Consider the following 13574-nt stretch of genomic DNA (forward strand, 5'->3'; position numbering starts at 1 on the left):
GCTTGGGATATTCCCATCAGGAAAACAATATTTATTCATAGAAATGAGACAAACAACAAATTATATTACTACAAATACATTAGCTAAGAAAGTGATATACATTAGTCCTTTATTCTTGTCCGTTTGACTAGTTTTGTATATTTTGACAAATTTGATGCAAATGATACAAGATTTTGCACACATTGAACTGTCAAATCCACTTTTTCCAGACAATCCGTCGTGAAATGGGGATACAAATAAATCGTATTTATTTATGATGTCCGTTGCAAAGCTTTTAAACATAGAATAAAGACACAAGAGCGCTTCTCAGTTGCTATGGCGATAGCGAAAGCCAAAGGGTGGGACAACACGATATAACTGACAGCGTTCTTATCCAATTAGATTCTTTGTTTTTATATTGAAAGCTATTCTAACCAATGACAATGCGAGTTTGAGTTCCAGCATAGCCAATCGCAGCGCTCAAGAAATGCACGTCAACCTACATTGATATCAAAGTATAGACGGCGCAGAAATAACGAGCGAAAAGTGGTGTGACAAAACGGCTGCCTGCAGGTTTGTTAAATGTTTTGATAAGCATTGCAATAATTGCACTTTAGGCTATTTTGTTTTATTTTTTAATTTCAGGAGTAATAAATGACAAAGGTGTTGAGCGTTAATTAGAGCATTACATGTATTTGCGCTGCTGTAAATGACCCAGCACGCAAAGATAAGCAATTCTCAAAATGGAGCGAGTTTCCTACTGATGAGAGGCAACAGTCGTCGACCACGCAACTTTACATCATTTTCGCTGTTATCTACAAAACGGAGACTTATACACATAAACGAACTGCTAATACATATGTTTAACATATGGACGTACAAACCTCGTGTTGTCATTTTGCGCGAGTCCGCTTGAAAACAAGCCATTTTGTGCCCATAGATCGCCAGCAAGAAAGGGCTCGTTTACTGTCACTTTTGAGGCAGACAGTCTCGTTATAGTTCGCTAAATGCAGAAGTATTTCTCTTGTGGATGCTGCTGTGTTGATAATCATGATGGCTTAAGGGAACCGTTACCGTAAGGCTAGTGGGCTAAATGCTACCTGCGCACCATTTTGAAAGCAGTGGGCCTTAACTAGTCCTTTTAAACTAACGCGAGTGCTAGTTAACGAGAGGCTTCTTTTGGATTTATTTTAGTGGGCGAAAGTGTACTTTGCCTGTCGCCGGCCTTGTTTATTTTCTATATAATTTCAGGTAATTTGCACGTCATGCTCGTCCTCAAATAACCATTCATTGTATAAACTGTTTGTTTAAATTGCAGGTAATGAAAGCTCGAGCTGAAAATATGAGTATCCTATTATATAAGTGCCATGGCTTTTTGGACACATACCCTGTTTTTGGGGAGACACCATGGTGTTCTTTCTGCCAACAGTTTGGAGCACCATGTAGCTTAGTTTCTGATCTGTTTTAAACCTCAGCCCTCTCTGTGTCACAGAGTTACCGGTCGAGGACAGCCTATTCCAGATTCACTGCTGGCTGAAGACAATGGATACAGAAATTGAGCAGCAGGAAGAAGAAACCACATTCAGCAACACTGACACTAACGGTAACATATAATCTCTGAATCGCACAATACCTCGAAAGCTTACATATCATATCTGCATTTTCTGCAGAAAGCTTTCAGTACACATAGCTGTATTTAAAGTCAACTAGAATCAAACTGGACCCTATTTACTGTTCTGAACTTATTCATTGGTGCAAATTGTTCCAAAGAAAAAACATGTTATGTTGTCTATATGTAATAACTTGCTCCGCCTCTGAAAGCAATTCACTTTTCAGCTGGCGTGACCAATACCTGGCTAAATGTCTGATAACACTGTATTCAGCACAAACTGGGCTACAATAATATGTGAGCAACATGTATGTACATGTTTGTATTTTTGAGAAAATAACATTTATGCGTGGTTTTTGAAAAAAACAAAAATTAAGTCACTGAAATAAGGCCATATAACACATACTAAACATTTGTTCACAAGACTTTTGAGGACTGGATCTTGTAGCCTAGAGTTTTTGCTACAAAAATGATGTGAAAACCATCCTGACAACTCATTCATACAAAACAATATAGTCATTTAACTTTTGTAAGACACTTTTAGTGTTAGAAAGGCCATATGCGAGGAGGCGTGGATGATCATGAATGTTGATGTGATTCACACCTGAGGAGACAAAGACCCCTCCCCTGAGAGAGAATGAATTTGAGGAGACTTAATGATTGAATGTATTGTTTGTAGCTTATTCACAAAATCAAGTTTAAGTTAAAAGAAGTAATCTGACTATACATTTTCTTTACATAAAGACTTTACTTAAAGACTGTAGACCTACACTACCGTTTAAAAGTTTTCGATCTGTAACATTTTTTAATGTTTTTAAAAGAAGTCTCTTCTGCTCACCAAGGCTGCATTTATTTGATCCAAAATACAGCAAAACAGTGATATTGTGAAATATTTTTACAGTTTAAAATAACTGTTTTCTATCTGAATATATTGTAAAATGCAATTTATTCCCGTGATCAAAGCTGAATTTTCAGCATCATTACTGCAGTCTTCAGTGTCACATGATCCTTCAGAAATCATTCTAATATGCTTATTTTCTAATATGGGCATATTTACAGCACATTTTACACATTTACACCCGAACAGATATTTGCAAGCACAAGCTTCGTTGATGATAATGAAGCAGCATAAACACTAGTTAAAATATAATCTAAACATTCATATTAATTTTATATCATATTACATATATTTATATCATACAGCATACAATTTAAATACCTGCTTTAGCCGAAACAACATTTAAATGTAACTAAAACTTGCCTATTAGGACATATTTCAAATTTCAATACTCTGAATCCTGGCTGGCAAGTCTGGAAATAGTCCAATTAGTAAAATATGTACATGTTTATATAAAATAGCATGTCAACTAATGTAAGTAAAGACTTACTTATTCGAAATTGTATCCTCGGCTGGATCAAGTCGCTCTTCAAAATGCAAACGTTCCTCGTCAGATTTCTGCTCTTCTTCTGAGGAAAATGTGAACTCTTCCTCACTATTCAGGACCATCTGTAGAGCTTCCTCACCTGTGTAGCGTGTCATCTTCCAAACGCGCAGGAAAGTGAATGAACTTGATGTTTTTTAAGGCACTGTTGGGGGCATTTACCATTTGCATTGATCGTCTCAGCACATTACCTTAAGAATAGCGTGCTCTGCTGGTGGGTGTGATCACATTAGCGATAATTAGCTGAGCCAGGAAAAACTGTACATTGCTTTATTTCATACAGATTACATTGCAAGAGAATATTTGTTTTAAATGTGAATTGTTTTATTTAAAAGTAGACATTAAGCTTTCTTTAGACACATGTTTGTCTGATAAATATTCACGGAATTTCAGTTCATTTTTGTGACGCGTTTCAGAAAGATGCTCGCGGAGACAGAGACGGCTGAAAGCGCACCCTGTTTATTTTCTTTATTTTACAAAAGCCAAAGTTTTGTTGTTATTGTGAGTGTACACAAATAAAAGTCTTACACTTATCTGTATGCCCAAAAATGACGGAGTATTTTAAGTTGTTTCCGCTGTTATGAGGAAAAAATCCAGCAGGACGCGCCTGCTGAAGTTCTCAATTAAAGGAATAGTTCACCCAAAAATGAAAATTTGTTGATAATTTACTCACCCTCAGGCCATCCAAGATGTATCTGAGTTTCTTTCTTCATCAAAACTTTACAAAAATTTTTAGGATTTAATTTCAGGCCTCCTGCTTAAAACAATGAGAGTGAATGTACCCCATTTTTTGATGGTCCAAAATGCATATTTAGGGTGCATCAAAATAATCCACATAACTCCAGTCGACAAATAAAGTTCTTCTGAATGCAGAATTTTTTGTTTGTTTGCAGTTGCACACAAAAATAGGTGCTCAAAGGGGTGATGACCAGAGGTGGAAAATAATGAATTACAACTACTCTCGTTACAGTACATTATTCAGATTGTTCTAATTTAAGTATAAATCAATAATAGTACTTTTACTTGAGTTGATTAAAAATTAAGTATTCAGGGGGCCTGGGTAGCTCATCGAGTATTGACGCTGACTACCACCCCTGGAGTTGCGAGCTCGAATCCAGGGCGTGCTCAGTGACTCCAGCCAGGTCTCCTGAGCAACCAAATTAGCCCGGTTGCTTGGGAGGGTTGAGTCACATGGGGTAACCTCCTCGTGGTCGTGATTAGTGGTTCTCGCTCTCAATGGGGCGCGTGGTAAGTTGTGCGTGGATCAAGAGAGTAGCATGGGCCTCTACATGCGGAGTCTCTGCGGTGTCATGCACAGCGAGCCACATGATAAGATGCGCAGATTGACTGTTTCAGAAGCAGAGGCAACTGAGACTTGTCCTCTGCCACCCAGATTGAGGTGAGTAACCGCGCCACCAGGAGGACCTACTTAGTAGTGGAAATTGGGCATGCCAAAATGGAGAGAAAAAGGGTTGAAAAAGTATTCAACTTCACTACAGTTATTTTTCACCAAAATTATAAAGTACAAAAAAAAAATACATAATATTTCTGAATTTTTGGGACGTTTTTTTGGGAAGAAGAAATCAGCAAGTTATAAGCGCCAAATCTGTTTATAAACTAAAACGCACTGTGCACGGCATGACAGAATCATGAGCAGAACAGCTCTCATAAACTGCTGCCGGTGTCCTCTCTTCTAGCTTCTCCAAGACTTTCTGCCCTGTCATTATACAAGAACTGTAATACTGTAGTTTTCTGAATATTTCATTTTATTCTGGAAAGGAGCCGTTCATTCAGGTATGAGGGAACCGTCTGAACACGTTTAAGCACTGATCAGACTTGACTTGTTTTTAAGGTAGGCAATGTTTTAATTGTGTCAAACATTAACACACAGTAATTTAGTAATGTAGTTTGACTAGGGGTGTGGTATTAAAACGTGACGATATTTCTTGTTGAGGTGAAAAGCTGTCTCACGATATCAGCATGACGGAGTGTGAGGGTGAAATTAGCATAGAAGATGCCCTCGCCACTTTTAAATCGTTTGTGTAGCAGCATTTTAGGTACCCAGTGGAAACAACAAATGCGACAGAGAGACAGACAAGACGTGAACAAAGGCTGTCTCGTTTGGAAGGCTGCGTCCACCGGAGGTCGCATTTATCGGCCGCATACATCATCGAGGCTGTTTCTTTTTTTTTCTTTTTTTTTTATCTATTGTCAATGCCTTTTATGTATATGTACTTACATGTATACAGTTGTTAACCTTTTTTGCATTCCCAATAAAAAAAAATTCAAAAAATGAAACGAGACAGCCACGATGACGTATGCGGCCGACAATAGCGACCTCCGGAGACACAGCCTTCCAAACGAGACACAGCCAATATGTAAGCACTGTAAGAAAACAGTGCCGTAACACAAGCACTATGCAAAGACACCTACAGAACCACTGCAGCTCTCTACTAAAATCAACCAGGTCTGAAGAGACTCATGTGAAATCATACAGAAGCCAGTCAGAGTTTGTGGTAAAACCTTTTACAGTGCTTGCATATTGTTGTGTCTTTTACTGCATATGATAATTCATACTCAAAGTAGAACTGAAGTGACATTCATTACAAGATGATTAGTTAAAACATTTCAAAATGCACCTGCATTGTTTTGCATTTTGTGACTTTTAGTCGAACAAAAGACTATTTTTCCAGTCATATACACTACCGGTCAAAAGTTTTGAAACACTTGGCTGAAATGTTTCTCATGAACTTAAAAATCTTTTGTTCTGAAGGCGTATGTTTAAATGTTTGAAATTAGTTTTGTAGACACAAATATAATTGTGCCACCATATACATTTATTTCATTAAAAAAAAGAGTTTTTGAAATTGATGACTTGGACCAAATAATAAAGAAAAGCAGCCAATAAATGCCCAACATAGATGGGAACTCCTTCAATACTGTTTAAAAAGCATCCCAGGGTGATACCTCAAGAAGTTGGTTGAGAAAATGTCAAGAGTACATGTCTGCAAATTCTAGGCAAAGGGTGACTACTTTGAAGATGCTCAAATATAACACAGTTTTGATTTATTTTGGATTTTGTTTAATCACAACATAATTCCCATAGTTCCATATGTTATTACATAGTTGTGAAATGCCACAGAAATTGACAAAAATATCCCCGAAATTCAAAATATGGGGCCAACCATGTTCCCGTGTTTTATTAATAATATCTGATATAGTTACAAATACATACATTACGATCTTCTTTTAACTTTTCACTGAACATTATTTTTTTCCTTCCATCTGGTTCCTTGCACCACTGTGCACACAGATGGGTTCTCCGCTTCTATCAATCCGCATCAGTTCGGTATTGTACTTTCACATTAAATTCCGCAACCGTTCGCCCCTCTTGTTCAAAATAAACTGTCCTAGAGGGTAACACTCTTGCTCATGGTGCTGTACTTCCCTGCCCTGTGCTGCTGTTTATCTGTCTGAAAAGCCTCACCCGCTAGAGGTCAAAAGTGCGCAAGGGATGGATGTTTTATAAAGAAGATATGAGAAATCACAAAACATAATGTAACAAAATGCTACAATTGACTTAATATCTCTATGTTAAAAAACCATAATGTTAATTAACACTTTATTATTACAACTGTAATACAATAATACATATACAGAACAACCAGTTCTTGAATCAACTAGTCTTTGAATCAATCCTATCTCTCACTAAACACTGTGAGAAATGTTTATTTTTGCCTTATTCAGCTGGCATGTAGGAGTTGATAACAGTTTGCATAATAATCTCATTCCATATCTGGATAATTGCTGCAATATCATATAGAGGATAAATTTCCTTTATGATATTGCATTACATTAGTTTTTTGCAGTATGTTAACTTAATAGCCAAAATACTTGGACATACGTGAATGAGAATAAACCTGTTTAAGTCACAATGCACATTATGTAGTTCAGAGACATTTAGAAAGTTATAAATGGCTATTTCTATTTAAATAAATGTTGTATTCTTAATTTTCTGTTTGTCCAAGAATCCTCTTGCAGCAATGCAGGTCTTTGGCATTTAGAAGCTGCTAGTTTAGGACCTGTGAGGAGTCTGTTTCTCAAATTAGAGACTGTGATTTACTTTTCTTTTTGTTGTGCATCTGGTCATTCACTTCCCTCTCTATCCTGGTTAGAGATTCTTTTTTCAAAACAGTAATGCATGGAATAGCCTTCACCTCTCTAAAACAATAGACTTCAGGAGAAAATAGAATTTTAGAAGAAATGTTTATTTTTGCTTATTTTTAAGTCCAAAATTTGACTTGCAAGTGTAAAGCAGCTTGTAAGAACTCAATACCTCAACAAATGGGGAAAAAACCCACTGTATTGTGATTTCCGTATGGTAGTGCAACCATTTTCAATTGTTCTAATAATAAGAATTTTCTTGAGTAGCAAATTATCACTTTAGAATGCTTTTGTAAGGAATAGGTGACACAGTATATGTTTGCCATCACGGGTAAAGAAACAAATTGAATAAATATCACGTAATTATTACTTGCAAATAATTATTTTGACTGTATTTTTGATCAATTTAATGCATCCTTGATGAAAGGAAGCATCAATTTCTTTCAAGAACAAAAATGTCTGTGTTCTAAAAATGGAAGCGTATATACTATATATAATATTATTTTCATAAAGTAACTTGTAACGTAATTACTTGTAGTTTTTCGGCAAACTACTTATTTACTCTTACCTGAGTCATAATATTTCTTAGTACTTGTACTCAAGTTAATTATTTTTTTCAGTAGCAGTACTTAACTAAAAAAAAAAACATCAGTACTATTTCCAACACATGTACACCTATTTTTTTATTATTATTATTTTTTATATAATTTTATTGTTTTCCCTGAGGTCCACTTATAATGTTAGTAAAGTTGTTTTGCACCAAAACAGTCATAATTTAGTAAAATATTATCATTTTACACCCTGTCCCTGTCCCACTGTCTGAAATGCTCTGTTTTGGCCTAAGTGTCTCCTTAAAACTTGTTAATGCCGCACGGATGTGAGTATTAAGATATGTTGAATGCATATTATGAACTTATAAGCACTGTTCTCTAATGGTCAATGTTATTGGCCACTGTTATGATTGGTTAGCATCATGCAGCCCCTCAAATACACAGCCATGTATAAAAGAAACTCAGTCGGAAGAAAATGAACCAATTCCACAATAATATAAAACTAAATATCAGGGTTCACACATAATGCACACCCATCACATTTCATCTGAATGTATTAAACTGTTCACTCAAGCACAGCAGCACCATAAACTATCAAACAGTCATGACATTTGAAACATTCGTAAATGAAACTAGTTACTTACGGTTTTGCAGTCGGGTCAGTAGTGTTTTATGTGCCCCATCCTTACATAATAGTTCCTTTGCAAAGCTTGAATCGTATTGTTACTGGTTCACAAGCAATCCAAGCTGATATGAGCTGAAAACACATACAATTCACGATGAAATTTTTAAATATATTACACACAAACATAATACGATCCATGGTTAAACACAGACTTATGCACTGATGCAGTCAGGAGCCTTCAGTTGCTCTTTTTCCAGATGTTTGAGTTTCTTCAACAGGCCAAAGCAGACACGCTGGTCTTCACAGGTGCGACATCTCACATCTTCCATATCTGATTACATACAGCATGCAGTTCTCTCAGCCACCGGATGAGTAGGTGAATGGAGCAGAACAGATGCGTTTTTAATATTTACGCTTGTACCGCTCTTAAAACGGGGTGCATATGCCTGAAACGCATCAAAATGATCAAAGACGTTAGGGCTGGGTATTGATACAGATTTCCCGATTTGATTCCGATTCACAAGCTCTCAATTCGATTCAATTTCGATATGATATCAATTCATATGGGTATATTTCAGTTACAGTGTCCATTTTGCTGACATTAAAGAAATTCTCTCTCAGCTAATGCTTGAAATTATACAGGGGACCTTCTAACTTGGTACATTATGAAATGATTAATTCTCTTCTCAGAAAATTTTTATTTCATCATTAGTTTTTCATCATTTTGGTCACATTTTAGCTTTTTAAAATATATGATAATTTGCAGATGTTGTATCGCATATATTTTGTTACATGTTTATTGTTTATACATAATTTGTACAATTTGCACCATCTTAGCATTCACAACACTGAATTTGTACTTGAAGCTACTACGTTTGTTTATATGTTGTTTAAAAATGAATATGAACTTGTTTTCTTTGCATTATTCGGGGTCTGAAACCATCTTCTATATGTTTCTTCTAAGATTATGATATTCTTCTAAAAACATTTTTTTTTGTTGTTATTTTGACCAGTTGTCATTTTCTGCAAATAAATGCTCTAAATGACAATAATATTTTGAATTTGGGAAAAATGTTGTCAGTAACTTGTTCATTTTAGTCGAACACATTTGTAGAACAAGTGCTGAAATGGTACTGTCTCTTTAAGAATAGTGGCAGTGCAGCAAGCGTCTCACAGAAGTGTTTAGGTTGAGCGCATATTAACAAGAGTGGAGTTGAATGGCTTCTTTACCGCATCTGTGCTATGTGTGATTTAGAATTACATTTTTTTTATTGTGTTTGATCTACAACTGAATGTAAAGAACAGAAAGGGTATTAAGAGAGACATTATTCAATAACAAATGGATTGCTTTGATCTCGTCTTTGAGCACACATTACACAGAGTCAAACCAAACTTTGCTTCCAACATGCAGATGCTGAACTTCTTCGCCACTATTACTCAATCACTGGGGAGTGATAACTGAATTTACCACAGACATTTTTAGTCATATAGTGCAAACATTTGTCACATACTTGTAGTCGGGTTACCAATTAGATCATCTTGATTTAAGAATCGATATCGATCGTTCAAATGAAGACCAAGATTCATTGGAAACCCCCTCCCAATGTCTTAAATTGTTGTCAAGGCTCATGTGCCAGATTTGTGCTCCCTTAGGCAAGCGCCCCGCTGAGGACATGGATGAGGAGCAGGCATTCAAACGCTCTCGCAACACGGATGAATTGGTGGAACTCAGGGTCCTTCTCCAGAGCAAAGTGAGTCTGTTAAAGTGGCATACATGCCCATTATAGATCAGACCTGTGAAATTGTTTTAACAATTTTAAAGTGCATTTTCACATCATTAAAAGTGACATATTGTTCATTTTGCATTTCAGAATGCGGGGGCTGTGATTGGAAAGGGGGGCAAGAACATTAAAGCCTTGCGCACGGATGTGAGTATTAAGATATGTTGAATGCATATTATGAACTTATAAGCACTGTTCTCTAATGGTCAAGTTTTAACAAGACTTCTGACAGCATTTTCAATTCCTTTGACCAACAGTTGTTTTCATGAGCACTTTATCAGCCCAAAACTCATATATATCGGATCTGAAATCCCTCAGACCAAAGCCCATGACACCAATCCGTCCATTATCCCATTACAATTAAAATCCTTAAAGTATTACATGCATTTGAACCTGAGGCCCGATCTTCTTCCATTTTGTAGCTATAGGTTGGCTTATTTGGACAAACAAGCACTCTGAAATGAGGCTGACATCTTTGACATTGCATATTAAAGGGGAAGTGTCGAATTCATGTTTTAAAGGCATACTCTTACACTCTCCCCACTTTAAAAACCTGATTATTGATGTCTTGACTTTTGAGCTGACCCATAGTCCTGTGTAAACCACATTAAAAACAGATCTGTCCAGCCCTGTATCTTGTGCCCTCATTGCCAAGTCTCTTCAAAAAACTATTTTTGGACAGTAGAGTAATGAGTATAGCCTTGTATTAAATTAAAAATGTATTCCTTTTCCCCCCTCTTCCCTCTCCTGTATTTTTTTTTTTTCTTTTTGGCCACCTTCCTCCATTGCCCATGTACTGGATCGACTTGCCCCTCCTGCATTGCCCACCTTGATGTTGGCCCAACCACCGCCCCTGAACGCCCGCCCGCCCACCTGACACCCCGGTTGGCCCCGCCCATAAATGTGCCCCTCCTTAAATGGGCACCTTACTTGACATCATGTGATTGAATGCCCTTGCCCAATGCCAACCTCCACGGCCAATGCAGTACAATGCCAGTGTATCAGTCCCAGACAGCAGTGGCCCAGAGCGGTATGTCCCACCAGTTATTGCCTCACTGCCTGATTAGAAAGAGAACACATGTCTTTGATAACCTGCCTTCTGTTTCATTTTAACATTTTCACACATATAGTCCCCCTTCCCCTTTTAAGAAACGTATATTGTTCCATTTGATTTTTTTTTCTTAATTTGCATTTGTTTATACACATATATACACCGATCAGCCACAACATAAAAATCACCTGCCTAATATTGTGTAGGTCCCCCTCATGCTGCCAAAACAGCACCAACCCTCGTCTCAGAATAACATTCTGAGATGCTATTCTTCTCACCACAGTTGTACAGAGCGGTTATCTGTGTTACCGTAGCCTTTCAGTTCAAAACAGTCTGGCGGTTCTCTGTTGAACTCTCTCATCAACGAGGCGTTTCTGTCCACAGAACTGCCGCTCACAGGATGTTTTTTTTGTTTTTGGCACCATTCGGAGTAAATACTAGAGACTGTTGTGTGTGAAAATCCCAGGAGATCAGCAGTTACAGAAATACTCAAACCAGCCCGTCTGGCACCAACAATCATACCACGCTCCGAGATCACATTTTTTCCCCATTCTGATGGTTGATGTGAACATTAACTGAAGCTCCTGACCCGTATCTGAATGATTTTATGCACTGCACTGCTGCCACAGGACTGGCTGATTAGATAATTGCATGAATGATTGTTGGTGCCAGATGGGCTGGTTTGAGTATTTCTGTAACTGCTGATCTTCTGGGATTTTCACTCACAACAGTTTCTAGAATTTACTCAGAATGGTGCAAAAACAAAAAACATCCAGTAAGCGGCAGTTCTGAAGATGGAAACGCCTTGTTGATGAGAGACGTCAACAGAGAATGGCCAGACTGGTTCGAACTAACAAAGTCTACGGTTACTCAGATAACCGTTCTGTACAATTGTAGTGAGCAGAATATCATCTCGGAATGCCATTCTGAGATGTGGGTTGGCACTGTTTTGGCAGCAGAGGGGGACCTACACAATATTAGGCAGGTGGTTTTAATGTTGTGGCTGATCGGTTTATATATGTCTTCTCTCTTCCCCCAACACCCCCATTAAGTCTTTGAATATAATTTGCAAAAATTATTATATTCGCACAGAATTGTATGTAATCGATCACTTCTGGTTCAGTTGGAGAACGCCCTCACTCATATCAGTCTGTTGAATTAAGTGTTTGAATTAGGGGTGGGCTGTATGACAAACATTATCATGCATGAATCATTTTATATCATGTAAATAGCATATTTATTGCCTTTTTTTTTTTTTTTTTGGAAATTAAACGTAAAATTATTTAATATTTTAATTATTATGTGGACATGCATATTTTTTAGTGATCCAGTGAATTACATTGTTTAAAATGAAAGGTACTTTATCTGACATTATTAGTTGACTCTTTATGTGGAATTTGTTATTAGCTACTGGCTAGTAAATGTTCAGATTTCACTCGCCAGTGATTGAGTTGTGTAATGGTAAAGAACACAAGTGTTGTTTATAGTCAGTTGTTGATCAAAAAGTAAAAAGAAACAATAATTCTAATCACACATTGCACGAATCAGGTAAGAACAACCGTGCAACTTCTCTCTTGTTAATGTGCGCCCAACTGTAAACTGGGGTGACCATACGTCCTCTCTTTCCCGGACATGTCCTCTTTTTCGGATCTTAAAGCGTCCGGCCGGGAATTCTAAATTTGTGAAAATGTCCAGGATTCGGCTTTAGTTGCATTATGATGTGCATCTGGTCTAATACTACATTGTGTGTTCGTGCATATTTGCATTGCTTTAACCCCTCTTTGTAAGTCCCACCTTCTCGCACACCAATTGGTCAATTATAAGAGTCTTGCAGCAACTATTGGCCAAATTCCTTCCTGTCAATCTCTCCGCGAACGCACAAAGCGCTGTTCGGCATCAAACAGTTGCTTGACAGTAGCAGCAAATGACAGCTGAGTGGAAACAATGCCCAAACGAAAGTGCAAATTTACAGAAGATTTGCACAAAAGATTCCCATGCTTTCATCCAGGTCGAGATCTGTGGGAAGCAGAATGTATGACATGTAAAGCTGGCACTTATGTGTCAGTTGCTAATAAAGGTGCACGCGATTTAGAAGCACACATTAACTCTTCGCAGAGTTAATGTGTGCATAAAGGGTCAGCAAAAGGTGAAAGTTCATCAGGTAAATTAACGGACTACTTTTTGCGACCAGGTAAAATTATCACATTGCTTCATTTTCCATGGCCATTCAAAATAATAGTAATAGTAAATGAAAGTACCCATGGCATCAAATATTTTATTTTAGTACATGGACATTCAAAAGAATGTTGGAAATATTTATTTATTTATATATATTTCTGTTATGCTAATAGTCTTTTTCACTGTATTAAAGT

General features: G+C 37.2%; 1 protein-coding gene across 7 annotated transcripts in view; it reads left to right on the forward strand.

Annotated features, from left to right (window-relative positions):
- Window positions 1-481: 481 nt before the first annotated feature.
- The window catches only part of LOC127422464 (heterogeneous nuclear ribonucleoprotein K), a 30947-nt gene continuing 17854 nt past the window's right edge, over window positions 482-13574 (forward strand). For 6 of the 7 annotated variants that reach the window (XM_051665996.1, XM_051666014.1, XM_051666004.1 and 3 more), the window contains exons 1-5: window positions 482-552; window positions 1472-1582; window positions 10024-10121; window positions 10242-10298; window positions 11138-11181. In XM_051665996.1, coding sequence (XP_051521956.1) covers window positions 1522-1582; window positions 10024-10121; window positions 10242-10298; window positions 11138-11181 — 260 coding nt within the window. In that variant the 5' untranslated portion in view covers window positions 482-552; window positions 1472-1521. The remainder of the gene's footprint in view (window positions 553-1471; window positions 1583-10023; window positions 10122-10241; window positions 10299-11137; window positions 11182-13574) is intronic. The other variant, XM_051666044.1, reaches the window with a different exon arrangement.

The sequence above is a fragment of the Myxocyprinus asiaticus genome, chromosome 3, assembly GCF_019703515.2.
Source record: "Myxocyprinus asiaticus isolate MX2 ecotype Aquarium Trade chromosome 3, UBuf_Myxa_2, whole genome shotgun sequence".
Taxonomy (NCBI): Eukaryota; Metazoa; Chordata; class Actinopteri; order Cypriniformes; family Catostomidae; genus Myxocyprinus; species Myxocyprinus asiaticus.